This window comes from Dendrobates tinctorius, unplaced genomic scaffold (assembly GCF_039654945.1).
Source record: "Dendrobates tinctorius isolate UK_male_01 unplaced genomic scaffold, ASM3965494v1 ptg000147l, whole genome shotgun sequence".
NCBI classification, from domain to species: domain Eukaryota; kingdom Metazoa; phylum Chordata; class Amphibia; order Anura; family Dendrobatidae; genus Dendrobates; species Dendrobates tinctorius.
The window spans coordinates 8,785,066-8,808,533 of NW_027361814.1; the positions used below are offsets into that span (position 1 = coordinate 8,785,066).

General features: G+C 44.8%; 1 protein-coding gene across 1 annotated transcript in view; it reads right to left on the bottom strand.

Moving 5' to 3' along the window:
- The window catches only part of BNIP3 (BCL2 interacting protein 3), a 48,281-nt gene that overhangs the window by 13,171 nt on the left and 11,642 nt on the right, over positions 1-23,468 (bottom strand). Inside the window, exons 2-4 of the mRNA XM_073546383.1 lie at positions 22,219-22,396; positions 19,927-20,011; positions 5,469-5,575 (exon numbers count right to left, since the gene is read on the bottom strand). Coding sequence (XP_073402484.1) covers positions 5,469-5,575; positions 19,927-20,011; positions 22,219-22,396 — 370 coding nt within the window. The remainder of the gene's footprint in view (positions 1-5,468; positions 5,576-19,926; positions 20,012-22,218; positions 22,397-23,468) is intronic.

The window sequence follows — 23,468 nt, forward strand, 5'->3', positions numbered from 1 at the left end:
GAGTATAACTTTTGTACTAATTTGGAATCTTTATATATCATAATTTGTATCAATAGATTTTTGAAAGACTAAGGCTGTGTGCACACGCTGCGGATTTTGCTGCGGTTCCGCAGCGGTTTTGGCCGCTGCGGACCCGCAGCAGTTTCTGCTGCGGTGTACAGTACCTTGATTCCCTATGGGAATCAAAAACCGCAGTGCAGACGGTGCGGAATTTTCCGCGCGGATTATCTGCGGTTTTCAATCCGCAGAAAGAATTGACATGTCAATTCTTTCTGCGGATTCTCCTGCGGTTTGCCATCTCCTCCATTGAGGAGATGAAAAACCGCAGGGCAAAACCGCAGAGCAATCCGCAGGTAAAACCGCAGGTCTTTTGACCTGCGGTTTCACCTGCGGATTTTACAAAATCCGCGCGGATGAATCCGCACCTAATCCGCAGCGTGTGCACACAGCCTAATGGCCACCATTACTGGGACAGAGACAAGTTACTCTTACAGGAACTTTTATGACATCCCTTTCTAAATCCATTGGCATTAATATCGAGTTAGTCGCTCCTTTGCACCAGTGATTTACACCACTCTGACACTTGGCATTGTGCTTGGTGATGTAAGGCTAATTTCACATTAGCGTTTTTTTGCGCAGTGCATCGTGCACAATAGAAACGCATGCAAAAACGCATCATGCGGTTTTGCATGCATTTGTGGTTTTTTATGCGCATTCGTTCTCTAGGGGTTAAAACCAGTGTCTACACATTTTTACGCCAAAAATGCAGATGAACGTATGTCCATGCACACGCCTGCATTCACATAGACTGTAATGCGTTTTGTCGCATTCCGTGCGCATGCGTTTTTTTACGCCTTTCAGTGGACCCAAAAATGCAACAGGTTGCGTCTGGCGCGCCTAGGCGCACACCTTGAAAAATCGCATGCATACGAACGTGTGCAAACGCAAGACCATGCGCACGCCATGCTAAACATAGCTACGCATGATGCATGCGCATGGACGTGCACGATGTGCTGCGCAAAAAAACGCTAATGTGAAACCAGCCTAAGGCTTACATGCAGCTGTTCAACCATGGAAATACATGTCATGAAGGTCTTGTGCTAATGTTAATACACGCAAGAGGTTTGGACTCTGCAGTTATGGGGTCAGCAGAGCGTTGGTGATTCTTTCTGCCCTCTGCTCCTCAGCACTCGGTAATCCCGCTTTGTAACGTTACGGGGTCCCACTTCATAGCGGACTTGCCACGGTTCCTTGCACTTGTCAATAATAGCACTCAAAGGTGTTGGGGGAATGTTTAGGTTGAAGAAATGTCAAAGTGACTTGTTACACTGATGGCTCCTGTTAAGGCCTCGTTACATTTAGCGATGCACCAGCGATCCCGACCACGATTCGACCCGGTCAGGATCGCTGGTGCATCGCTAAATGGTTGCTAGTGAGCTGCCACACAGGCAGATCTCACCAGCGATCCATCAGCGGTCGGCGGTCGATACTCACCTGTCAGATGCGGCGATGATGACGTCTTCCGCCCGCGTCCATGGCTCGCTCGTCGGTGCCAGCAGGAAGCCGACGACGAGAAATGGACCAGGCCGATCTCGCGCGATCAGCGATATCCAGCGGGGAGTCGGGTCGGAGGTGAGTGTCACATGTAGCGATATCGCTAGCGATAACGGTGACGCTTTAGCGATATCACTAGCGATATTGCAATGTGTAAAGCCCCCTTTACAGGATGGCGGCGGTATCAGTGATCTCTTTAGAATGATTCATTATTTCACACATGTTAGAAAAGGCAGATGGCATGATGAAAGGGCCCAGATGTGACTGAATGAGAAACCTGACTTCAATGTGTGACGCTGGTCTCTACTAACGGACAAGCCGTGAGGCAGGGTAGTCAAACGTTTCAGGGTCAGATACCGAGAGAGCAGGTAGTAAGCTAAAGTGGAAAGACAAAGGCAAAGTCAGGTCACAGTCTGAGACAGGAATACCAGGAAGATAGTGGAACAGAGCACAAGGGCTAGGCAAATGGATGGCCAGAAAGAGGTCCAAAGTGAGGGAGCCATAAATCAACAAACAGAGCGCGGGAATACAAAGCAAACAGCTCCACCGAGCACATGCTACGACTGGCAGAGATCTGGGACTGACAGCTTAGCTAAGCAGCTGAGTAATCACTTAGAACTGGGAACATCATAGTTATAGTACATGTGAGCTGGGTTAACACAGAAGGAGGGTGAGACTTTATCAGGCCCTCTAAGGCTACGTTCCCACAATGAGGTTTTGGGGAGTTTCTGATGTTGCATATTTTTGAAAAAATGCAAGTAACCTATCGTACGTAATGGGTGTGAAAAATCCGCAACATCAAAAACTCACCAAAAAACTCATCATGGGAATGTTGCCGTAGCCAGTTTTTGGCATACGGAAGTTACAAAGATTTACGCAAGAGATTCTGCGCAAAAATTTGAGACTTCTTGCTGGTCCTGTTACTTTTCATACCTAAAAATGAGGGTCACATTGGGTGGAATTTTTCCCTTGTATCTTGTGTTTTTTTTTGTTTTTTTTTTAACTTTTTTACACCAGAGTTAGCATGAAACCATTCACAGGTCCCGATTGGCCACATCAGTATCCACGGGATAGAAGCCCTAACAATTACTTCCTGCCCACCAGGATCCGCGGGTCTTCTTTTTCTTAGCCGGCCTGATGAGACATGGCACACATATGATGTTGCACCAGGCTGGCTAATCCAAAGAGCCACGGAAGTCGTCAGGTCGTCAGGTGTGAAGCGGTTCTCATGGCTCCCATCCAGAGGCCACTAATTACTGATGTGGCTAGTGGACCGAGTCCACACCTTTACTGGCTAAGGGTCCATACTCATTGCCCTAATACCCAAGTAGTTAGTCTACAACTGGCTGGATACAGAACTCCATGTGACTCAAAATCAAGGCGAATATTTGCAAACAAACTCAAACATTAGCTTTTATTTTATCTGTGACTAGATGTAAATGATAAATGTCACACAACAGTGATTTATTTTTCTATATTCCATATGATTTGTGTTAAACGTGGCCAAATACTGGCAAAGTATAAAGATAATATATTACAGTGCAATCGTAATGGAAATTACTTCTACTCTGCTAAAGCAGCAATACAGAAGTGAACTTTGCACCATATTCAGACACAGGATATAGATACAGCATACAAACGGGCGTAACTACCGAGGTTGCAGGGGTCGCAGCTGCGACGGGGCACGGAGTGCTTAGGGGCCCGCCCAGTCCAGAATAGAAGCAGCCAGCGTCTCCATTCATTAACGGTCCTATGCATTGTGGGGGAGTATTGGGTGAACTCGCCAGCTTCAAAATGTGCAGTGCACATACTCCAGAGCCGACCAGTACACCGGAGCTACGCTATGTAACTGTATCGGCGAGCACAGCATGCCGATGCAGTTACATTCTGTGGCAGTGCAGGGAGAATCAATCTCCCTGCTCTGCCACCCGACCGTGGTGGGGGGCCCTCTGCCAGCGGTGGGCCCCCTCACCCGTCATTGCAGGGTCAACTGAATCGGCTAGATGCCGATACAGCTGACCGCATTGATGAGTAAGGAGGATGCGTTACGCTCCCTCTCCCATCGTCCCCCTCTCAGCGTCTGACATCACTGACACAGACACTGACAGGGGTTGCGATGACGTCAGTACTCGGCACCCGCGGTCCGAACATGTGAGGGTGCTCAGAGCACCGCAGGAACAAGGAGGAGAGCAGAGGTGACGGTAAGTATAGTATAGTATGATACTATACAGGCCTATGGGGAATGCATGATAGTATACAGGCCTATGGGGAATGCATGATACTATACAGGCCTATGGGGAGTGCCTTATACTATACAGGCCTATGGTGAATGCATGATACTATACAGGCCTATGGGGAGTGCATGATACTATACAGGCCTATGGTGAATACATGATACTATACAGGCCTATGGGGAGTGCATGATACTATACAGGCCTATGGGGGATGCATGATACTATACAGGCCTGTGGGGGATGCATGATACTATCTATACAGGCCTATGGGGAATGCATGATACTATACAGGCCTGTGGGGGATGCATGATACTATCTATACAGGCCTATGGGGGATGCATGATACTATACAGGCCTATGGGGAGGGCATTATACTATACAGGTCTATGATGAATGCATTATACTATACATGCCTATGGGGAATGCATGATACTATACAGGCCTATGGGGAGTGCATGATACTATACAGGCCTATGGGGAGTGCATGATACTATACAGGCCTATGGGGAATGCATGATACTATACAGACCTATGGGGAATGCATGATACTATCTATACAGGCCTATGGGGAATGCATGATACTATACAGGCCTATGGTGAATGCATGATACTATTCAGGCCTATGGTGAATGCATGATACTATACAGGCCTATGGGGAGTGCATGATACTATACAGGCCTATGGGGAGTGCATGATACTATACAGGCCTATGGGGAATGCATGATACTATACAGGCCTATGGGGGATGCATGATACTATACAGGCCTATGGGGGATGCATGATACTATACAGGCCTATGGGGAGTGCATTATACTATACAGGTCTATGATGAATGCATGATACTATACAGGCCTATGGGGAATGCATGATACTATACAGGCCTATGGGGAATGCATGATACTATACAGGCATATGGGGAATGCATGATACTATACAGGCCTATGGGGAATGCATGATACTATACAGGCCTATGGGGAGTGTATGATACTATACAGGCCTATGGGGAGTGCATGAAACTATACAGGCATATGGGGAATGCATGATACTATACAGGCATATGGGGAATTCATGATACTATACAGGCCTATGGGGAGTGCATGATACTATCTATACAGGCCTATGGGGAATGCATGATACTATACAGGCCTATGGGGAATGCATGATACTATACAGGCCTATGGGGAATGCCTGATACTATACAGGCCTATGGGGAATGCATGATACTATACAGGCCTATGGGGAATGCATGATACTATACAGGCCTATGGGGAGTGCATTATACTATACAGGCCTATGGGGAATGCATGATACTATACAGGCCTATGGGGAATGCATGATACTATACAGGCCTATGGGGAGTGCATTATACTATACAGGCCTATGGAGAATGCATTATACTATACAGGCCCCATTTGAAAGTTCACACCGGGGCCTATAACTTTGTAGTTATGCCACTGAGTATACAGGTATAAATAAACAATGATTTGTCCCAACTGATATCTCGTTCCACTGATGGAAACATTTATTGAACCTTCTTATTTATGGCCAACGTTCGTTATGTGCAATAGATGGATTGAAAGGTGAAATAAATTGCTGAATGAATTGTGAACAAAGTTTATATTGTCTCACACAGGACAGCAAAAAAAAAAAATCTACTGTACTTATTTCCAAATATCTTACTTTGGAGGAATATTTTCTGGCCTGCTAGACCAATCCCAGATCCAGTCTGAGTTTTTCTTCAATAGGTTTTCTAATTCTTTCCTCCGTTCAATATAATCTTCATCTGACTGTATGGTAGAAGAGAACAGACAGAGTTTTATTTTACAGACATGGTTTTAAATAAAAGGGAAACATGTCCTCAGGATTTACACCCGCAAACTGCCTCCAAACTGGACCCTGATATTTTTTTCCATAGAGTAACCATAATTTTAATTTTTATTTCGGAAATCAATAGTACACATGAAACGTTTTAATATATGGTATCAGAGAAATCTGCTTCTTCCTTCTGGATTGATTTTTCACTCTCAAATTTATAGTTAAAATTTGTAAAAATCTGTATACAGTGAAAACAAATTTTCCTATTACCGAGATAAGAGATGACTGTTGGAGCTTATAAAATTCTATGGAGGAGGGAGGAGCTAGAAGCCGACCCAGACATTCTGCTACAGTTCTCCATAGAACTTTATAGGCACCAACTGTCATCTCCTATCTCAGTAATGGGAAAGTCTGTATTTACTGAAATCAGATTTCACATGTGAATTGAAAATTCTGAGAAAGAATGGTAAGTCCAGGAGAAGAAGTAAATGGAATTTTTCTAAAAACATATATGACAAAAGTTTCTTATTTTTAAGCGTCCGATTGATTTCTGAAAAAAAATAAATAAGACAATGGTGACTATTTAAGAACGTAAGGGAGAGAACTTTGAAAGGCTTTTTTAAAATGGCAGTAAGTAATTATGGGGTGAGGCCGCCCTCCTGAACAGTGAAGATGGCTGAATCATTCCTGAATCATGTTTCCACAAGCTAAAGTGCGCAGATAAACTGAGCTCAGAACACCACCCTCCGAAGTACATGTTCCAAAGGCAGCTTGACCCATCTGTCCCGAGAGCCGTCAATCAAACTAGGAGGAGGACGGGCCATCTTGACCGTCTGGGAAACGTTGTCACTCCCGGGAATTATTATTGCCATTTCAATATTGTTATCAAACTTATTTTTCTACTTTTTGCAGAATATACCAGATGACAAAAGATCGTCACTGCAAACCTGGTTATTGGTGGATAGATGGGGAAATTCTCCTGAAAAGTAAAGTTATTCCATAAAAATATTGTGCAGAATTTACGTTTTTCAACTGTGCTTCCAAACAAAGTGAACACTAACCACAAAAAGCAAGCAATCTAATTTTGGGGATGAAGAAACCAATACACTTCCTCCTTCAGGAACGCATCTCCTGAAGGGCAGGCTCTGTGTGGGCACAACATGGAAAAGAGGTCAGATCTAGTGCCCTGTACAACATGGTCTCGCAGGGATATCCTCCATGATCTGACATCCGGTGGAACATGCCACCATTAGTGATAGCTTACTTGAAATTAAAAAAAAATCTTTTCCATGTCCTATAACGCTCATGGGTCAATCAGATGATTAATAATACACCAATGTTTGTTTGATATGGTCTGATATTTTAAAAGCATTGCTCTTAGGGGATAATATGGCGCCTCAAGGAAATTGCAAAGTGCAGTATATGAAGTGACTGCGGTAGCGGAAGGTTGCACAGAATGCATTTACATGGCTTCATCAAGAGACGTAACGATCATGGTCACAGAGGATGACAGGCCTGCTGAAGCCAGTGCAAACTTCAACTGGATGTGCATCCTCAAACGTACATTCTGCTGAAGTGTATCGCGCTGCAGAGACCCGCTGGCACCTGACGTCGGCGTGCACGTGACTGGGGGTGCATAGCAGTGAAGTCATGCTCTCCTGTCAATTGCACACTGAAGTCAGCTGCCAGAATCAGAAGAGGACGTCGCGCGGCGGGGGAGCGGAAGGAAGGTGAGTGAGTATAATTGGGGTTTTTTCTATGCAATAAAAAACAGTGGCAGAACAGGATGCATACACCAGGATTGGAAACATATATACCAGAATGGGGAACATACATACCAGAATGGGGGACATACATACCAGGATGGGGGACATACATACCAGGATGGGGGACATACATACCAGGATGGGGGATATATACAGCTCTGGCAAAAATTAGGAGACCACTGCAAAATTTTCAGTTTGTCTGATTTTTCTCTTTATAGGTATATTTTTGAGCAAAATGTAAATTGCTCTTTTATTCTATAAACTACTGACAACATGTCTCCGAATTTTCAAGTACTAAATTTTGTATTTATTTTCAGAAAATGAGAAATGGTCAAAATAACAAAAAAAAAAAATGCAGTGCTTGCAGACCTCAAATAATGCTAAGAAAACAAGTTCCTAATCATTTAGAAACAAAAATACTAATGTTTTAACTCAGGAAGAGTTCAGAAATCAATATTTTGTGGAATAACCATGATTGTTAATCACAGTTTTCATGCGTCTTGGCTGCTTTCCACCAGTCTTTCACACTGCTTTTGGGTGACCTTATGCCACTTCTGGTACAAAAATGTAAGCAGTTCTTCTTTGTTTGATGGCTTGTGATTATCCATCTTCCTCTTGATTACATTCTAGAGGTTTTCAATGGGGTTCAGGTCTGGAGATTGGTCTGGCCATGACAGGGATTTGATGTGGTGGTCCTTCATCCACACATTGATTGACCTAGCTGTGTGGCATGACGCATTGTCCTGCTGGAAAAACCAGTCCTCAGAGTTGGGGAACATTGCCTGAGCAGAAGGAATCAACTGTTTTTCCAGGATAGACTTGTATGCGGCTTGATTCATACGTCCTTCGCAAAGATTAATCTGCCCAATTCCAGCCTTGCTGAAGCATCCCCAGAACATTGTCGTAGCTGTTTTCGTTCTGACCAAAGTCAGTTCGCCAGATCACCAGTGAGTCCAAATTGTGAGGTTTTTCGCCCTTTTTGTTGCAAGCGCTTGGAGACAAAGAGACTTCAAACACACAAGTCGTGGTCAAATCACCGATCCTCCAACAAATTTCACAGTGGGTGCAAGACACTGTGGCTTGAACGCCTCCCCAGTTCTCCGTCTAACCATTAGATGACCAGGTGTTGGGCAAAGCTGAAAATTAGACTCATCAGAGAAGACTACCTTACTGCAGTCCTCTATGGTCCAATCCTTATGGTCTTTGGCAAACTTCAGCCTGGCTCTCCTTTGCTTCTCATTGATGAAATTCTTTTTTCTAGCTTTACATGACTGGAGCCTGTTACGAACTGTTCGTGCCGTGCCCTTCACCCCAGCTGCCATTTCCTATTCCTTTTGTAGGTCACTTGATGTCATCCTGTGATTGCTGAGTGACATTCAAATAAGATGACTGTCATCCCGGTCAGTGGAGAGTCGTTTTCGCCCCCTGCCAGTCTGTAGCTTTGCTGTCCCCAATGTCTGCTGCTTGACCTTGTTGTAATGGACTACCGTCTTAGAAATTTTAAGGATGGCGGCAACATGACGCTCACTGTATCCATGTGCTAGTAAAGCCAGAATAGATCCCTTCTTTTCCCCACTCAAGACTGTTCTTTTCAACTCCTTTGGCATGGTTAAAAGTTATTTTATCATTCTTATTACTTTTGGGATATTACTAGCACTTGTTTTGCCATCCAGCTTGTCCTGTTGCAAGAGGATTGTGAACACCACAACAGGGTTTTTTCTATACTTTCCTTCGTTAAATAAGATTTGGTTCAGGTGATCACCTAATCAGAAGCACATCTATATATATAATCATCTTATCATGTCTGTCTGTAACCGAAATCGCGGGTCGTTGACTGGTTGCGGCCACGAGGCCGCAACCAATCAGCGACAGGCGCAGCTGTTTGTAACGGTAAGCAGTTGTTGTAGAGATGTGTCTGCTGCGAGAACTCAGTGTGGCATTGAACTGGTCTCTAATCTAAGCTGCTGTTAACCTGCGATTTCTGAGGCTGGTGACTCGGATGAACTTATCCTCCGCAGCAGAGGTGACTCTTGGTTTTCCTTTCCTGGGGCGGTCCTCATGTGAGCCAGTTTCTTTGTAGCGCTTGATGGTTTTTGCCACTGCACTTGGGGACACTTACAAAGTTTTCCCAATTTTCGGACTGACTGACCTTCATTTTTTAAAGTAATGATGCCACTCGTTTTTCTTTACTTAGAAATTGTATTATGGCAAGAAAAAAGCAGCTAAGTACTAGAACCCAATCGAGATGGTTTGGGGTGAGCTGGACTGCAGCGTGAAGGCAAAAGGGCCAACAAGTACTAAGCATCTCTGGGAACTCCTGCAAGACTGGTGGCAGACCATTTCCGGTGACTACCTCTTGAAGCTCATCAAGAGAATGGCAAGAGTGTGCAAAGCAGTAATCAAAGCAAGAGGTGGCTACTTTGAAGAACCTAGAATATATGACATACAGTACTTTCAGTTGTTTCACACTTTTTTGTTAATTATATAATTCCACATGTGTTAATTCATAGTTTTGATGCCTTCAGAGTGAATCTACAATTTTCATAGTCATGAAAATAAAGAAAACTCTTTGAATGAGAAGGTGTGTCCAAACTTTTGGTCTGTACTGTATACACTGTGATAAAACACTCCGGGATCGCCTTTGCTGGGGTCAAAGGTCACGTGCGTTCAACATGAAACTCAGGCGCAGAGCTGGGATTCGGGTATAACTGACACTGGGTCAGGTTTATTAACGGTGAAAGCAATGCATAAAGAAATAAAACATAAAACAAATCCTTGCCTGTCCGGCACTAACTAAACAATGGACAACCTAACTACCAACTGGCGGGCTTCTCCAGTCCAGCCAAACCACAGTTGCAGTGGGCACTGCTTTCACTCACGAGTGTCTCTCACACAGACAGACTCTCTGTGTTCCCAGGCTGAGACACTCACACAACCACCTGGCATCCTTTTATATCCACCTCCCACTATCCATTAGTAAGCAGGTGCGATACTGACCAGACTAGGCCACATAGGAAAGGAATCTGGGCGAGATATACCTGCCCTCATCCACTATTCCCACATGATTCTCACATATCCCCCCCTCTGCTCAGACCACTCCGGTCGAGCAATGACACCCCCCCAAACAGTGCACTCGGGACAGGGCATCTGCATTCCCCATCTGTACCCCTGGGCAGTGCTCCACCGTAAAAGTGTAGGCCTGCAGGGCAAGGAACCACCGGGTCACCCGGCTATTCCGTTCCTTGTTCAAGTGCATCCACTTGAGAGGGGCATGGTCAGTGATCAGCCTGAACTTTCGGTCCACCAGGTAATATTTGAGGGCCTCTAGAGCCCACTTAATGGCGAGGCACTCTTTTTCTATGACTGCATACCTTTGCTCGTGTTTATTCAGCTTCCTGCTGAGATAGAGGACTGGGTGTTCCACTCCGTCCCTCACTTGTGAGAGTACGGCCCCGATACCGGTATCAGAGGCATCCGTTTGTACCACAAACTCGCTGCGGAAGTCCGGAGTCACCAGTACGGGCTGAGAGCAAAGTGCCCGTTTTAGGCTATGGAAGGCTTCTTCAGCCGCTAAACTCCATTTAATCATGACGGAGTCTTTCCCTTTTGTAAGATCCGTCAGGGGGGTAGCGATGGCTGCAAAATTGGGTATGAACCGGCGATAATAGCCGACGATCCCCAGGAAGGCTTGCACCTGCTTCTTGTTGACAGGTTGTGGCCAGTCCTGAACCGCCTGAATCTTATCAACCTGGGGTTTAACAACACCCCTCCCAATTACATACCCCAAATACCGGGCTTCTTCTAGCCCGATATGACATTTCTTGGGGTTCGCGGTTAGACCTGCCTCCCACAGGTCGTCAATCACAGCTTGTACTTTCTGAAGATGAGTCTCCCAGTCCAAGCTGTAAATGACAATGTCATCCAAATAGGCCGAAGCGTACTGCCTATGCGGCCTCAGGACTCGATCCATCAGTCTCTGGAAGGTCGCCGGTGCTCCGTGCAATCCAAACGGCATATACACATACTGAAATAGACCTTCCGGCGTAGCAAATGCCGTCTTTTCTCTGGCAGCCTCAGCCAAAGGGATCTGCCAATACCCCTTTGTTAGGTCTAGGGTCATAATATACCGGGCTTTTCCTAACCGATCTATTAACTCGTCGACCCGGGGCATAGGATAGGCATCAAATTTTGAGACCGCATTCAGTTTCCTGAAGTCATTGCAGAACCGGATTGTGCCGTCCGGTTTAGGAATTAACACAATCGGGCTGGACCAAGCACTGTGCGATTCCTCAATGACACCTAACTCTAACATTGCCTTCACTTCTCGGGAAACGGCTTCACGGCGCGCTTCCGGAATTCTGTAGGGTTTCACGTGAACAGTGACACCAGGTTCCGTTACGATGTCATGTTTCATTAGTGTAGTCTGCCCGGGTTTTTCTGAGAAAAACTTTTGGTTGTGAAGTAGAAACTGCCTGACCTCAGTCTTTTGCCGCTCCGAGAGAGTCTCTGCAACCCGTACCTCCGGTACGGTATGCGAGCAGACGGGACGGGCCAGCTCCGCTGACAAGGCAGACCGATCTTTCCAGGGTTTTATCAGATTTACATGATAAATCTGTTCAGGTTTCCGTTTACCTGCCTGGTATACTTTGTAGTTTACTTCACCAACTCTTTCCTTAATCTCAAAGGGGCCCTGCCACTTTGCCAGGAACTTACTGTCCACCGTGGGGACCAGGATCAACACCCTATCTCTGGGTGCAAACGTACGGATCTTGGCGCCCCTATCATAGATTCTTTTTTGGGCTCCTTGAGCCTGCATCATGTGTTCTTTGACGATAGGCATAACAGCCGCAATACGGTCCTGCATTTGTGTGACGTGATCTATCACCGTTTTAAACGGAGTGACCTGACCCTCCCAGGTTTCTTTTGCAACGTCTAACAGTCCGCGAGGACGTCGGGCGTACAATAACTCGAAAGGCGAGAACCCCGTGGAAGACTGGGGCACTTCCCTGATGGCAAAAAGAAAATACGGAAGTAAATAGTCCCAGTTCTTCCCATCCTTGTCTATCGCCTTTCTCAGCATCTGCTTCAGACTTTTATTGAACCGTTCGACCAACCCGTCTGTTTGAGGGTGATACACGGATGTGCGTAACGGTTCGATTTGCAACAATCGGTAGAGCTCCTTCATTACCCTGGACATAAAGGGGGTCCCCTGGTCGGTTAGTATCTGTTTTGGTATACCGACCCGACTAAACACATGCACCAGTTCCTTGGCAATCGTCTTGGTGGCAGTGTTACGCAAAGGTATGGCCTCCGGGTAACGAGTGGCATAATCCAAGATGACCAGGATATGTTGGTGTCCACGTGCAGACCGTGGAAGGGGCCCAACTAAATCCATCCCAATCCTCTCAAACGGGACTTCAATAATAGGTAGGGGTACCAAAGAGCTACAGAACCGGGGCTTAGGTGCAGAGGCTTGGCAGTCAGGACAAGACTCACAATATACACGAACATCGTGATGCATGCCTGGCCAAACAAAACAGTGTAATATCCTTTCGGTGGTTTTCTGGACACCCAGGTGACCTCCCATCACATGTCCGTGGGCCAGGTCCAGCACCTGCCGGCGGTAGGGTTTTGGCACGACTAATAGTTGCACCGGGTCTTCCCCCTTTTTCTCTATCTGATAGAGTAAATCATTCTCCAGAACCATGTAAGGATATGCCAGCCTAGAGCCAAGTTCTACGGGTACCCCATTTATCACTTTTACATTTGTCCTAGCCTGAGAAAGGGTAGGATCCTTTATTTGCTCGCTTTGGAAGTCATCTTTCTGAACTTCTAAATCCGGCAAACGGGGAGGTGGACGGCTGTCGGCCTCCTCCTCTTCCCCGGTCTCCTCCGTATCACCCGCCATGACTGAAAACGGGAACTGTAGGTCATTTCCAGCAGACTCTTCCCCCAAGTCTTCCGGGGAGACCTCTTCCAGGAGTTCGGGACCCACACGCGCCCGGGGAGAAGAATCATGTACATTATTACCCTGGGGTATCAACTGATTCTCCCACAATTGCCAGAAGTGGGAAAAATCCCGGCCCAGGATAACATCATGCAATAACGCCGGGACGAGTCCCACTTTATGTTGCACAGACCCATAGGAAGTAGTAATGCATATGACCGTGGTGAGGTACGAACAGGTGTCTCCATGCACACACGTTACAGAAAATTTGTCTGATGGTCCAGTCGGGGCTGACACCAGACTGGCCTTCACCAGAGTCACCACACTTCCCGAGTCTAACAATGCCACCACATTTTTGCCATCAACAGTTAAATCACACAAGTGTTTTTCCACCTCCTTTTGACCAGCATTCACACTCACTACCCGTGCAACCATAGACATGCAGTTTTTAGAGGCTGTGACGTCGCACTGCATGGGTTCAGTAGTGAGCGGACAGTTCGCAACAATGTGTCCCATCTCTTGGCAGCGGAAACACCTAACAGGCCCCTTGCTTAGACCATAGTTCGTTACTCTCGGCCTCGCAGTGCGGGCAGTCCCGTTTTCCTCCCCCACTGTCTTAGGGATTTTTCCATCTCCCCTACTCCCTGGAACAGTCTTACCGGTTCCACATGGAGACGATGAAGAACGAGGTGGGGTAGCGTCGTCTCGGAGTCCTTCCGCCACGGAGTAACGTTCCACCAGATCCACCAGTTGATCTGCCGTCGTAGGATTTCCATGGCTTACCCACTTCCTCAGGGCTGGCGGTAGAGCTCTCAGGTACTTGTCCATGACGACTCTCTGGATTATCTCTGGCGCTCTCAGCACCTCGGGTTGTAGCCACTTCTTCGTCACGTGGATCAGGTCGAACATCTGTGACCGCGGTGGTTTATCCGGCTGATAAGTCCATTGATGCACTCTCTGTGCACGGACAGCGGTCGTCACTCCCAGCCGGGCCAAGATCTCGGCTTTCAATTTGTCAAAGTCCTGCGCAGCTTCAGGCTCTAAGTCATAATACGCCATTTGGGCCTCACCGGAAAGAAACGGGGCAATGAGGCCGGCCCATCGTGCCTTCGGCCATTTTTCTCGCACCGCCGTCCGTTCAAACGTGGTCAGGTATGCCTCGACGTCATCTTCGGTCGTCATCTTCTGCCAGTACCGACTCACGTGAATCACTCTCGACTCGGCTTCCAGGTTAACCTCATGTAGGCTTGCCAGGCGCTGCGCCACCTGCTGGAGAAGCGAACGATCGGTAGCTGTCATGTCCACCATCTCCTTCAGCTGGGCCATCATCACCCGATTAGCTTCTTGCTGGACGGCGGTGGAATGTACCAGCGCTTTCACCACGTCCTCCATGCTCATGCTTGCAACGTGTTGCCCGCGTTCTCCACCACAATGTGATAAAACACTCCGGGATCGCCTTTGCTGGGGTCAAAGGTCACGTGCGTTCAGCATGAAACTCAGGCGCAGAGCTGGGATTCGGGTATAACCGACACTGGGTCAGGTTTATTAACGGTGAAAGCAATGCATAAAGAAATAAAACATAAAACAAATCCTTGCCTGTCCGGCACTAACTAAACAATGGACAACCTAACTACCAACTGGCGGGCTTCTCCCGTCCAGCCAAACCACAGTTGCAGTGGGCACTGCTTTCACTCACGAGTGTCTCTCACACAGACAGACTCTCTGTGTTCCCAGGCTGAGACACTCACACAACCACCTGGCATCCTTTTATATCCACCTCCCACTATCCATTAGTAAGCAGGTGCGATACTGACCAGACTAGGCCACATAGGAAAGGAATCTGGGCGAGATATACCTGCCCTCATCCACTATTCCCACATGATTCTCACAACACATACACATATATATATATGTCCTCCATCCTGGTGTATATGTTCCCCTTCCTGGCCCCATCCTGCTATACATATCCCCCATGCGGTTATATATGTCCGTTATCCTGGGCCCGATCCTGGTATATGTATATTCCCCACCCTAGTATATATACAGTGGGTACGGAAAATATTCAGACAACTTTAATTTTTCACTGTGTTTCATTGCAGCCATTTGGTAAATTCAAAAAAGTCCATTTTTTTTTCTCATTAATGTACACTCTGCACCTGATCTTAATGGAAAAAAAGAGAAATGTAGACATTTTTGGAAATTTATTAAAAAAGAAAAACTGAGATATCACATGGTCATAAGTATTCAGACCCTTTGCTCAGTATTGAGTAGAAGCACCCAGTTGGGCTAGTACAGCCATGCGTCTTCTTGGGAATGATGCAACAAGTTTTTCACACCTGGATTTGGGGATCCTCTGCCATTCTTCCTTGCAGATCCTCTCCAGTTCCGTCAGATTGGATGGTAAACGATGGTGGACAGCCATTTTCAGGTCTCTCCAGAGATGCTCAATTGGGTTTAGGTCAGGGCTCTGGCTGGGCCAGTCAAGAATGGTCACAGAGTTGTTCTGAAGCCACTTCTTTGTTATTTTAGCTGTGTGCTTAGGGTCCTTATCTTGTTGGAAGGTGAACCATCAGCCAAGTCTGAGGTCCAGATCACTCTGGAAGAGGTTTTCATCCAGGATATCTCTGTACTTGGCCGCATTCATGTTTCCTTCAATTGCAACCAGTTGTCCTGTCCCTGCAGCTGAAAAACACCCCCACAGCATGATGGTGCCACCACCATGTTTCACTGATGGGATTATATTGGGCAGGTGATGAGGAGTGCCTGGTTTTCTCCACACATACCGCTTAGAGAATTATCACCAAAAAGTTCTATCTTCGTCTCATCAGACCAGAGAATCTTATTTCTAATAGTCTGGGAGTCCTTCATGTGTTTTTTTAGCAAACTCTATGAGGGCTTTCTTATGTATGGCACTGAAGAGAGGCTTCCATCGGGCCACTGCCATAAAGGCTCGACTGGTGGAGGGCTGCAGTGATAGTTGACTTTGTAGAACTTTCTCCCATCTCCATACTGCATCTGTGGAGCTCAGCCACAGTGATCTTGGGGTTCTTATTTACCTCTCTCACCAAGGCTTTTCTCCCACGATTGCTCAGTTTGGCTGGACGGCCAGGTCTAGGAAGACTTCTGGTGGTCCCAAACTTCTACCATTTAAGGATTATGGAGGCCACTGTGCTCTTAGGAACCTTGAGTACTGCAGAAATTCTTTTGTAACCTTGGCCAGATTTGTGCCTTGCCACAATTCTGTCTCTGAGCGCCTTGGCCAGTACCTTTGACCTCATGATTCTCATTTGGTCTGACATGCACTGTGAGCTCTTACAGTGCCTACAAGTAGTATTCAACCCCCTGCAGATTTAGCAGGTTTGATAAGATGTAAATAAGTTAGAGCCTTCAAACTTCACACAAGAGCAGGATTTATTAACAGATGCATAAATCTTACAAACCAAAAAGTTATGTTGCTCAGTTAAATTTTAATAAATTTTAAACATACAAGTGTGGGGCAATTATTATGCAACCCCTAGGTTTAATATTTTGTGGAATAACCCTTGTTTGCAATTACAGCTAATAATCGTCTTTTATAAGACCTGATTAGGCCGGCACAGGTCTCTGGAGTTATCTTGGCCCACTCCTCCATGCAGATCTTCTCCAAGTTATCTAGGTTCTTTGGGTGTCTCATGTGGACTTTAATCTTGAGCTCCTTCCACAAGTTTTCAATTGGGTTAAGGTCAGGAGACTGACTAGGCCACTCCAACACCTTGATTTTTTGCCTCTTGAACCAGGCCTTGGTTTTCTTGGCTGTGTGCTTTGGGTCGTTGTCTTGTTGAAAGATGAAATGACGACCCATCTTAAGATCCTTGATGGAGGAGTGGAGGTTCTTTGCCAAAATCTCCAGGTAGGCCGTGCTATCCATCTTCCCATGGATGCGGACCAGATGGCCAGGCCCCTTGGCTGAGAAACAGCCCCACAGCATGATGCTGCCACCACCATGCTTGACTGTAGGGATGGTATTCTTGGGGTCGTATGCAGTGCCATCCAGTCTCCAAACGTCACGTGTGTGGTTGGCACCAAAGATCTCGATCTTGGTCTCATCAGACCAGAGAACCTTGAACCAGTCTGTCTCAGAGTCCTCCAAGTGATCATGAGCAAACTGTAGATGAGCCTTGACATGACGCTTTGAAAGTAAAGGTACCTTACGGGCTCGTCTGGAACGGAGACCATTGCGGTGGAGTACGTTACTTATAGTATTGACTGAAACCAATGTCCCCACTGCCATGAGATCTTCCCGGAGCTCCTTCCTTGTTGTCCTTGGGTTAGCCTTGACTCTTCGGATAAGCCTGGCCTCGGCACGGGAGGAAACTTTCAAAGGCTGTCCAGGCCGTGGAAGGCTAACAGTAGTTCCATAAACCTTCCACTTCCGGATGATGCTCCCAACAGTGGAGACAGGTAGGCCCAACTCCTTGGAAAGGGTTTTGTACCCCTTGCCAGCCTTGTGACCCTCCACGATCTTGTCTCTGATGGCCTTGGAATGATCCTTTGTCTTTCCCATGTTGAACATGTATGAGTGCTGTTCACAAGTTTGGGGAGGGTCTTAAATAGTCAGAAAAGGCTGGAAAAAGAGATAATTAATCCAAACATGTGAAGCTCATTGTTCTTTGTGCCTGAAATACTTCTTAATACTTTAGGGGAACCAAACAGAATTCTGGTGGTTTGAGGGGTTGAATAATAAATGACCCTCTGAATAAACTTTTCACAATTTAAAAAAAAATTAAACAAAGAAATAACATTCTTTTTTGCTGCAGTGCATTTCACACTTCCAGGCTGATCTACAGTCCAAATGTCACAATGCCAAGTTAATTCCGAATGTGTAACCCTGCTAAATCTGCAGGGGGTTGAATACTACTTGTAGGCACTGTATATAGACAGGTGTGTGTCTTTACAAATCAAGTCCTATCAGTTTAATTAAACACAGCTGGACTCCAATGAAGGAGTAGAACCATCGCAAGGAGGATCACAAGGAAATGGACAGCATGTGACTTAAATATGAGTGTCTGAGCAAAGGGTCTGAATACTTATGACCATGTGATAGTTCAGTTTTTCTTTTTTATCACAAGGTCATAAGTATTCAGATCCCCAAATCCAGGTGTGAAAAACTTGTTGCATCATTCCCAAGAAGACGCATGGCTGTACTAGCTCAAAAGGTACTTCTACTCAATACTGAGCAAAGGGTCTGAATACTTATGACCATGTGATATCTCAGTTTTTATTTTTTAATAAATTTGCAAAAATTTCTACATTTCGTTTTTTCCCATCAAGATGGGGTGCAGAGTGTATATTAATGAGAAAAAAAATGAACTTTTTTGAATTTACCAAATGGCTGCAATGAACAAAGAGTGAAAAATGTAAAGGGGTCTGAATACTTTCCATACCCACTGTATATTTCCCATCCTGGTATATATACACACATACACCAGAACAGGGCCAGGATGGGGGACACATATACTAGGAAAGAGTCTAAGATGGGGAACATTACTACATAATGGGGGAGGAGGTGCAACTCGTATGTCCTTATAGGATTTAGAATGCTACAAGGGCTCATTTATCTGACCTATATGCAGGGGACGTGTGTGTCTGTGTATCGGGGGGCATCCACATCTTGCACTGGGGCCCATCGGTCTCTAGTTACACCACTGGCTTCATCACTTTGTTTCTCATAACTGCTGCTGCTGCCTGAATTTACAGGATAAGGCTGCAACATCTCTGCTCCTGTAGCGATTGTTGTGATAGTTCAGAGTCATCATATGGATCTGAAAGGAGATGTCCACATTTGGGAACAACTTTATATTTTATTAAAAGCATGTATTTGGAGTTAAAAACAACAAAAAACTTTTTTGCAATTGGGTTCCATTAATATTTCTGCACTATTTACCTTTTATAACATTTGTTCTACACTGTCTACTGTTGTCTAAGGAATACGTTAAAGGCTTTTTCAGATTTCCGGCACAATCAACTTTGATGTGGTCATAAATCAGCTGAGAGAAGTTCAGAAAAAGAGAGAAAAAATGAGCTCACTGACGGAGTTTCAGTTTACCCAGTCTTCAGAGAACAATAAACAGTGTAAAGAGGTTATAGAAGGGAAAGAGTGTAACATTTTTAACACCCAAATTAAAAAAAAGACTTTTGTCCCCAAAAATAGATCTGTAAGCCAACTCAGTCCTTCACACAGGTAAGCGAATATTTAACTCCAACAAGATGTCGGGTAATGATTTGGAAGGTAAAATAATAAAACGAATGAATAAATAAAAAGAACCACCTGTTCTAGATTACTTCTGGTAGTTTTCCATTAGAGATCATTTGCTTTTCTACATAACATTATGTTGAGTAAATGAAATGAAAAGCATAAAAATAAAAAGATAAAGGCGATTAAGAGCTTCGGATTAAAGTAGGACGCATTATAATCAAAATCCAGGGAACGGACAGAGCGGAAAGCCGCATGGTCATAGTATAAAAATATAGAGGCATGAAAAAGTATCTAAGACTGCAGTGAAGCCGTTATATAAAGCCTTCGCTAACATTACAGGGAGTGTATACCATGAGGAAAAGATGGAGAATTTACCTGAGAACTGCTCTTCTCCTTACTCCCATGGGTGTCACTGTCGCTCAGTCTTTGAATGCTCTGAGGTGTCTGAGATCGTGGCGGGCTTCAAAAGTCAAGAGAGAAACATAAGAAAATTAGATAAATACTTTATAAAGTCTCATGAATGGTCCCTGATGATTCTTACAGTATAAATGCGCTTTTCCAAAACTTTTCACACGTTATATAGGCATGTCAGAAGTTTTTATCAGTTGGGATCTGGATGCTGAGATCTCAAAAACTCTCTAAAACGAAGGAGCACAAACATGCTGCTTTCCATCAAGACTTAGGACGGGCTCTCCAGACCTTCTATTGAGAGCAGTGCTTGACTGAGCGCTTCTGCCACACAGTTTTAGCAATTTTGGTGTTCTCAGCACCAAGACCCCCACTAGTCAATACATATTTTTAGGACGTATCAAAAGTTTTTACACTTTAGGCCAGATATGCAGCTTTATACGAAGTCTCGTTAAATGAGAAATTTTGAATAGAGTCTTGGTTCTTGAAATCAAACTGGATCATCCAAACTGGTGGACCAACACCTAAATTATATTTAAAGGGAATTTGTCATGATCCCACCACTCAAGGTGTCCTCATGATGCCCCTGACTGACAGCTTAGCCGCCCTATAGGGTCAAGGGTGTGCTAGGCTTTCAGTATTGTCATTGACAGCCCATTCATCCAATCTGATGCAGGGGCGTGTTCGGCTGTAAGTATTGTGAATGACAATCCAGCTGTCCAACCTGGCAAGGCATTTAGGGTTTCCTCCAGGTGTCACCCGATCAGGGTGATTACCTGGCTATTTAGCTGTATGGCAGTGATCAGAACATTGCCAGTTGTAGCCTTGCTCTGTGGTGTGTTTCTTCTGTGTTCAAATTTTCTGATCTTTGCTGCCAGACTTTGGATTTACCTTTTGAATATTCGTTTGTATCAACCCTTTTGCCTTGAAACACTCTAACCTTAGTTACCTGACCCCGGAATTTGCCTCTGACTATCCATTTGTCTTACCCCTTGTCTTTGACGTACCATCCTGGGTTTTGACCTCAGACTCCTTGATTTCTCCGCTTCATGGTTGTCCATGAGAAGTGACTCAGCGTCACAGAATTGACTATTTTGAGCAACGTTTTTCCATAAGCTTTATTAGGACACAAGGAGGTAATATAAAAAGGTTCTTTATCTACAAAAAGGATGTTCTCATCTCTCCCACAGGATGTAGTATAAATGTATTATGAATGAAGGTTCCATCTCTGGGAACTGCATCATCGGTTGGGTCCTTTCTTTCTTTTCCTCTTTGTTCAACTTACCTTGCGATATGTCACAAGACATGAACAGCTTTAAAAAACAAACAAACAGGATTTTGTGATACTCTGTTATGAGATGTTTATGCTATACGTGCATGTTTGGCCATCCAGTGGTTGTGATGTAAGTTACGGCCTTTCGAAGTTTTAGTAGCACATCACAATAACGTATCGAATTTGTATCAAGAGAAATTTTACAAGTCTGTAGAGAGTTTCTCGAAAGATAACAGTGGACACATGTTAATGTGGAGATTGGTTGTCTTTTTCTTACTCTGCTTCCACAGCAGTTTATGAAACACGATCCTCACCAGGTGGGAAGGAGGTCAGGAGACCCTTATTCTCAACATAGATGAAGGTCCTACAGGTAGACTGAGATGCCAATGCTCCTTAAACATATCTACCTACAATAAAGTCCATATGTTGACATATCGTAAGGAGAAATGTTACTTCTTGGATCCAGCTCTTTATACAGTATATAAGGGTAAGCCATAACAAGAAGTCAACTTGAACCAAACATTCCCTAATGCAAGTAAAGAGCAGAACACAACAGAAGGCGCTGTCCTAAGCATAGGTCATCGTTGTATGATTGCTGGGGTCCAGACATCCCCAATTAGTGAGCACGACAGCCCATTACAGTGAACAGGGCTGAGCTGTAACCAGAGGCAGCCACATCCATACGGACGATGCGGTCCTTGAATAAAGAATTAGCCATCTTTTTCAGTCTGTTGATTCGCGGAGTCCCACATTTTCCGTAATGCCACTTAAGTAAGTTTCACATTATTGTTTCTTCTCGTTCCGTCAAGGTTCTGAAGTTTCTTTTAGCAAAGTAATATATTCCATTGGGCAATTCTTGACATAAATAACTCCACCAACGCCAAATGGACTCCATTAAAACAAAATTTAGCGAGTGGAAATATCCAAGGACATTATAACAACTAGATCTTAGCTTTCACCATTGAATGCTACATATGACATCGTACCTATCACAGTGGGAACTCTCTCTGGAGCTACTTCTTCCAGATTCATGTTGTGCATCCAACAATATCTTTTCCATGTCCCCATTGTGAATAGAGATTGAGGCTGGGACCTGTTCTTGTCCTCCTACTGTGGGCACGCCACCATGACCATTGTTGGTAAAATGCAGTTCTACCCAGGAACCTGGACACAAGAGCACAAGGAAACTTGTTAGAGAAGTCATACTTCAAAATTATGATTTATTCTTAACCTAAGCTGGATATATAAGGCAATTTGTTTTTATCCACCATCATTTCCTAGATATAGACAGGTGCCTGCACTGTCAGCAGGTGCCGTAATAAACTGGACAAATGTATGATACTGGTCGTCCTTGCGGGGACCATAGAGTGTCGCTCACCTACCAATGCAGAAATGAATGATGCCAGAGAAACCCTTTAAAGAACCCTTTTTTTAAAGGATATTTTCTTTGATATCAGCTCTCTTCATGTACGCGCTATTACATTAGATTTTTCTGTTTAAAAGAAAAAGATGAGGAATAATACTGCGCTACCTTTTTCTTTGAAAAAAAAGATACATCTTGATTATTTTAACATTTTAGTCAAAGAAATTTCATAAACAAGCAAAATGTCTTTTCATTGTAGCCATTATTTATTTAGTCATACGGTTCCATTAAATGAAATTGTGCCTGATCAGAGGGTAAATAGAGCTCTATCCATTAGAAGTAAAGCATAATGATGGATGTACAACACAAACAAACAGCAGCGCCGCTTTCCTAACTTTGATGGATTGTTTGTTTCAACTTGTGTTTGGGACTTTTTCCAATAACAAAAAAAGGATTTATTAAAAATGTAGTAGCCCAACACAGATGGGAACCTAATTAATTCAGACCTGGTAGTATTGACAGAACTACATTCATTTCCTAAATATACCATAATAAAATGCAAAATAAATTAGTTAATTCTGCTGAAAATGAGTTCAGTTACGTTTACACTAGAGTTTGAAACTTTTGACAAATTGGTAAATTCAGTCCTGGCAATCATCAGTAAAAGATGTGACATGGATCTCTGTTCTTCATAGAAAATAAATGTGGCCCAAATCTGAGAATCCATAATACGATGCCAACAGTCCACACCTCTATTCTCCTTATAGTCTGTGTTAGGCCGGGATCACACATGCGAGAAACTCGGATGAGTCTCGCATGTTAATACCCGACACTGCCGCCGGCACTTGGGAGCGCAGCGTGCGGCCGCATAGA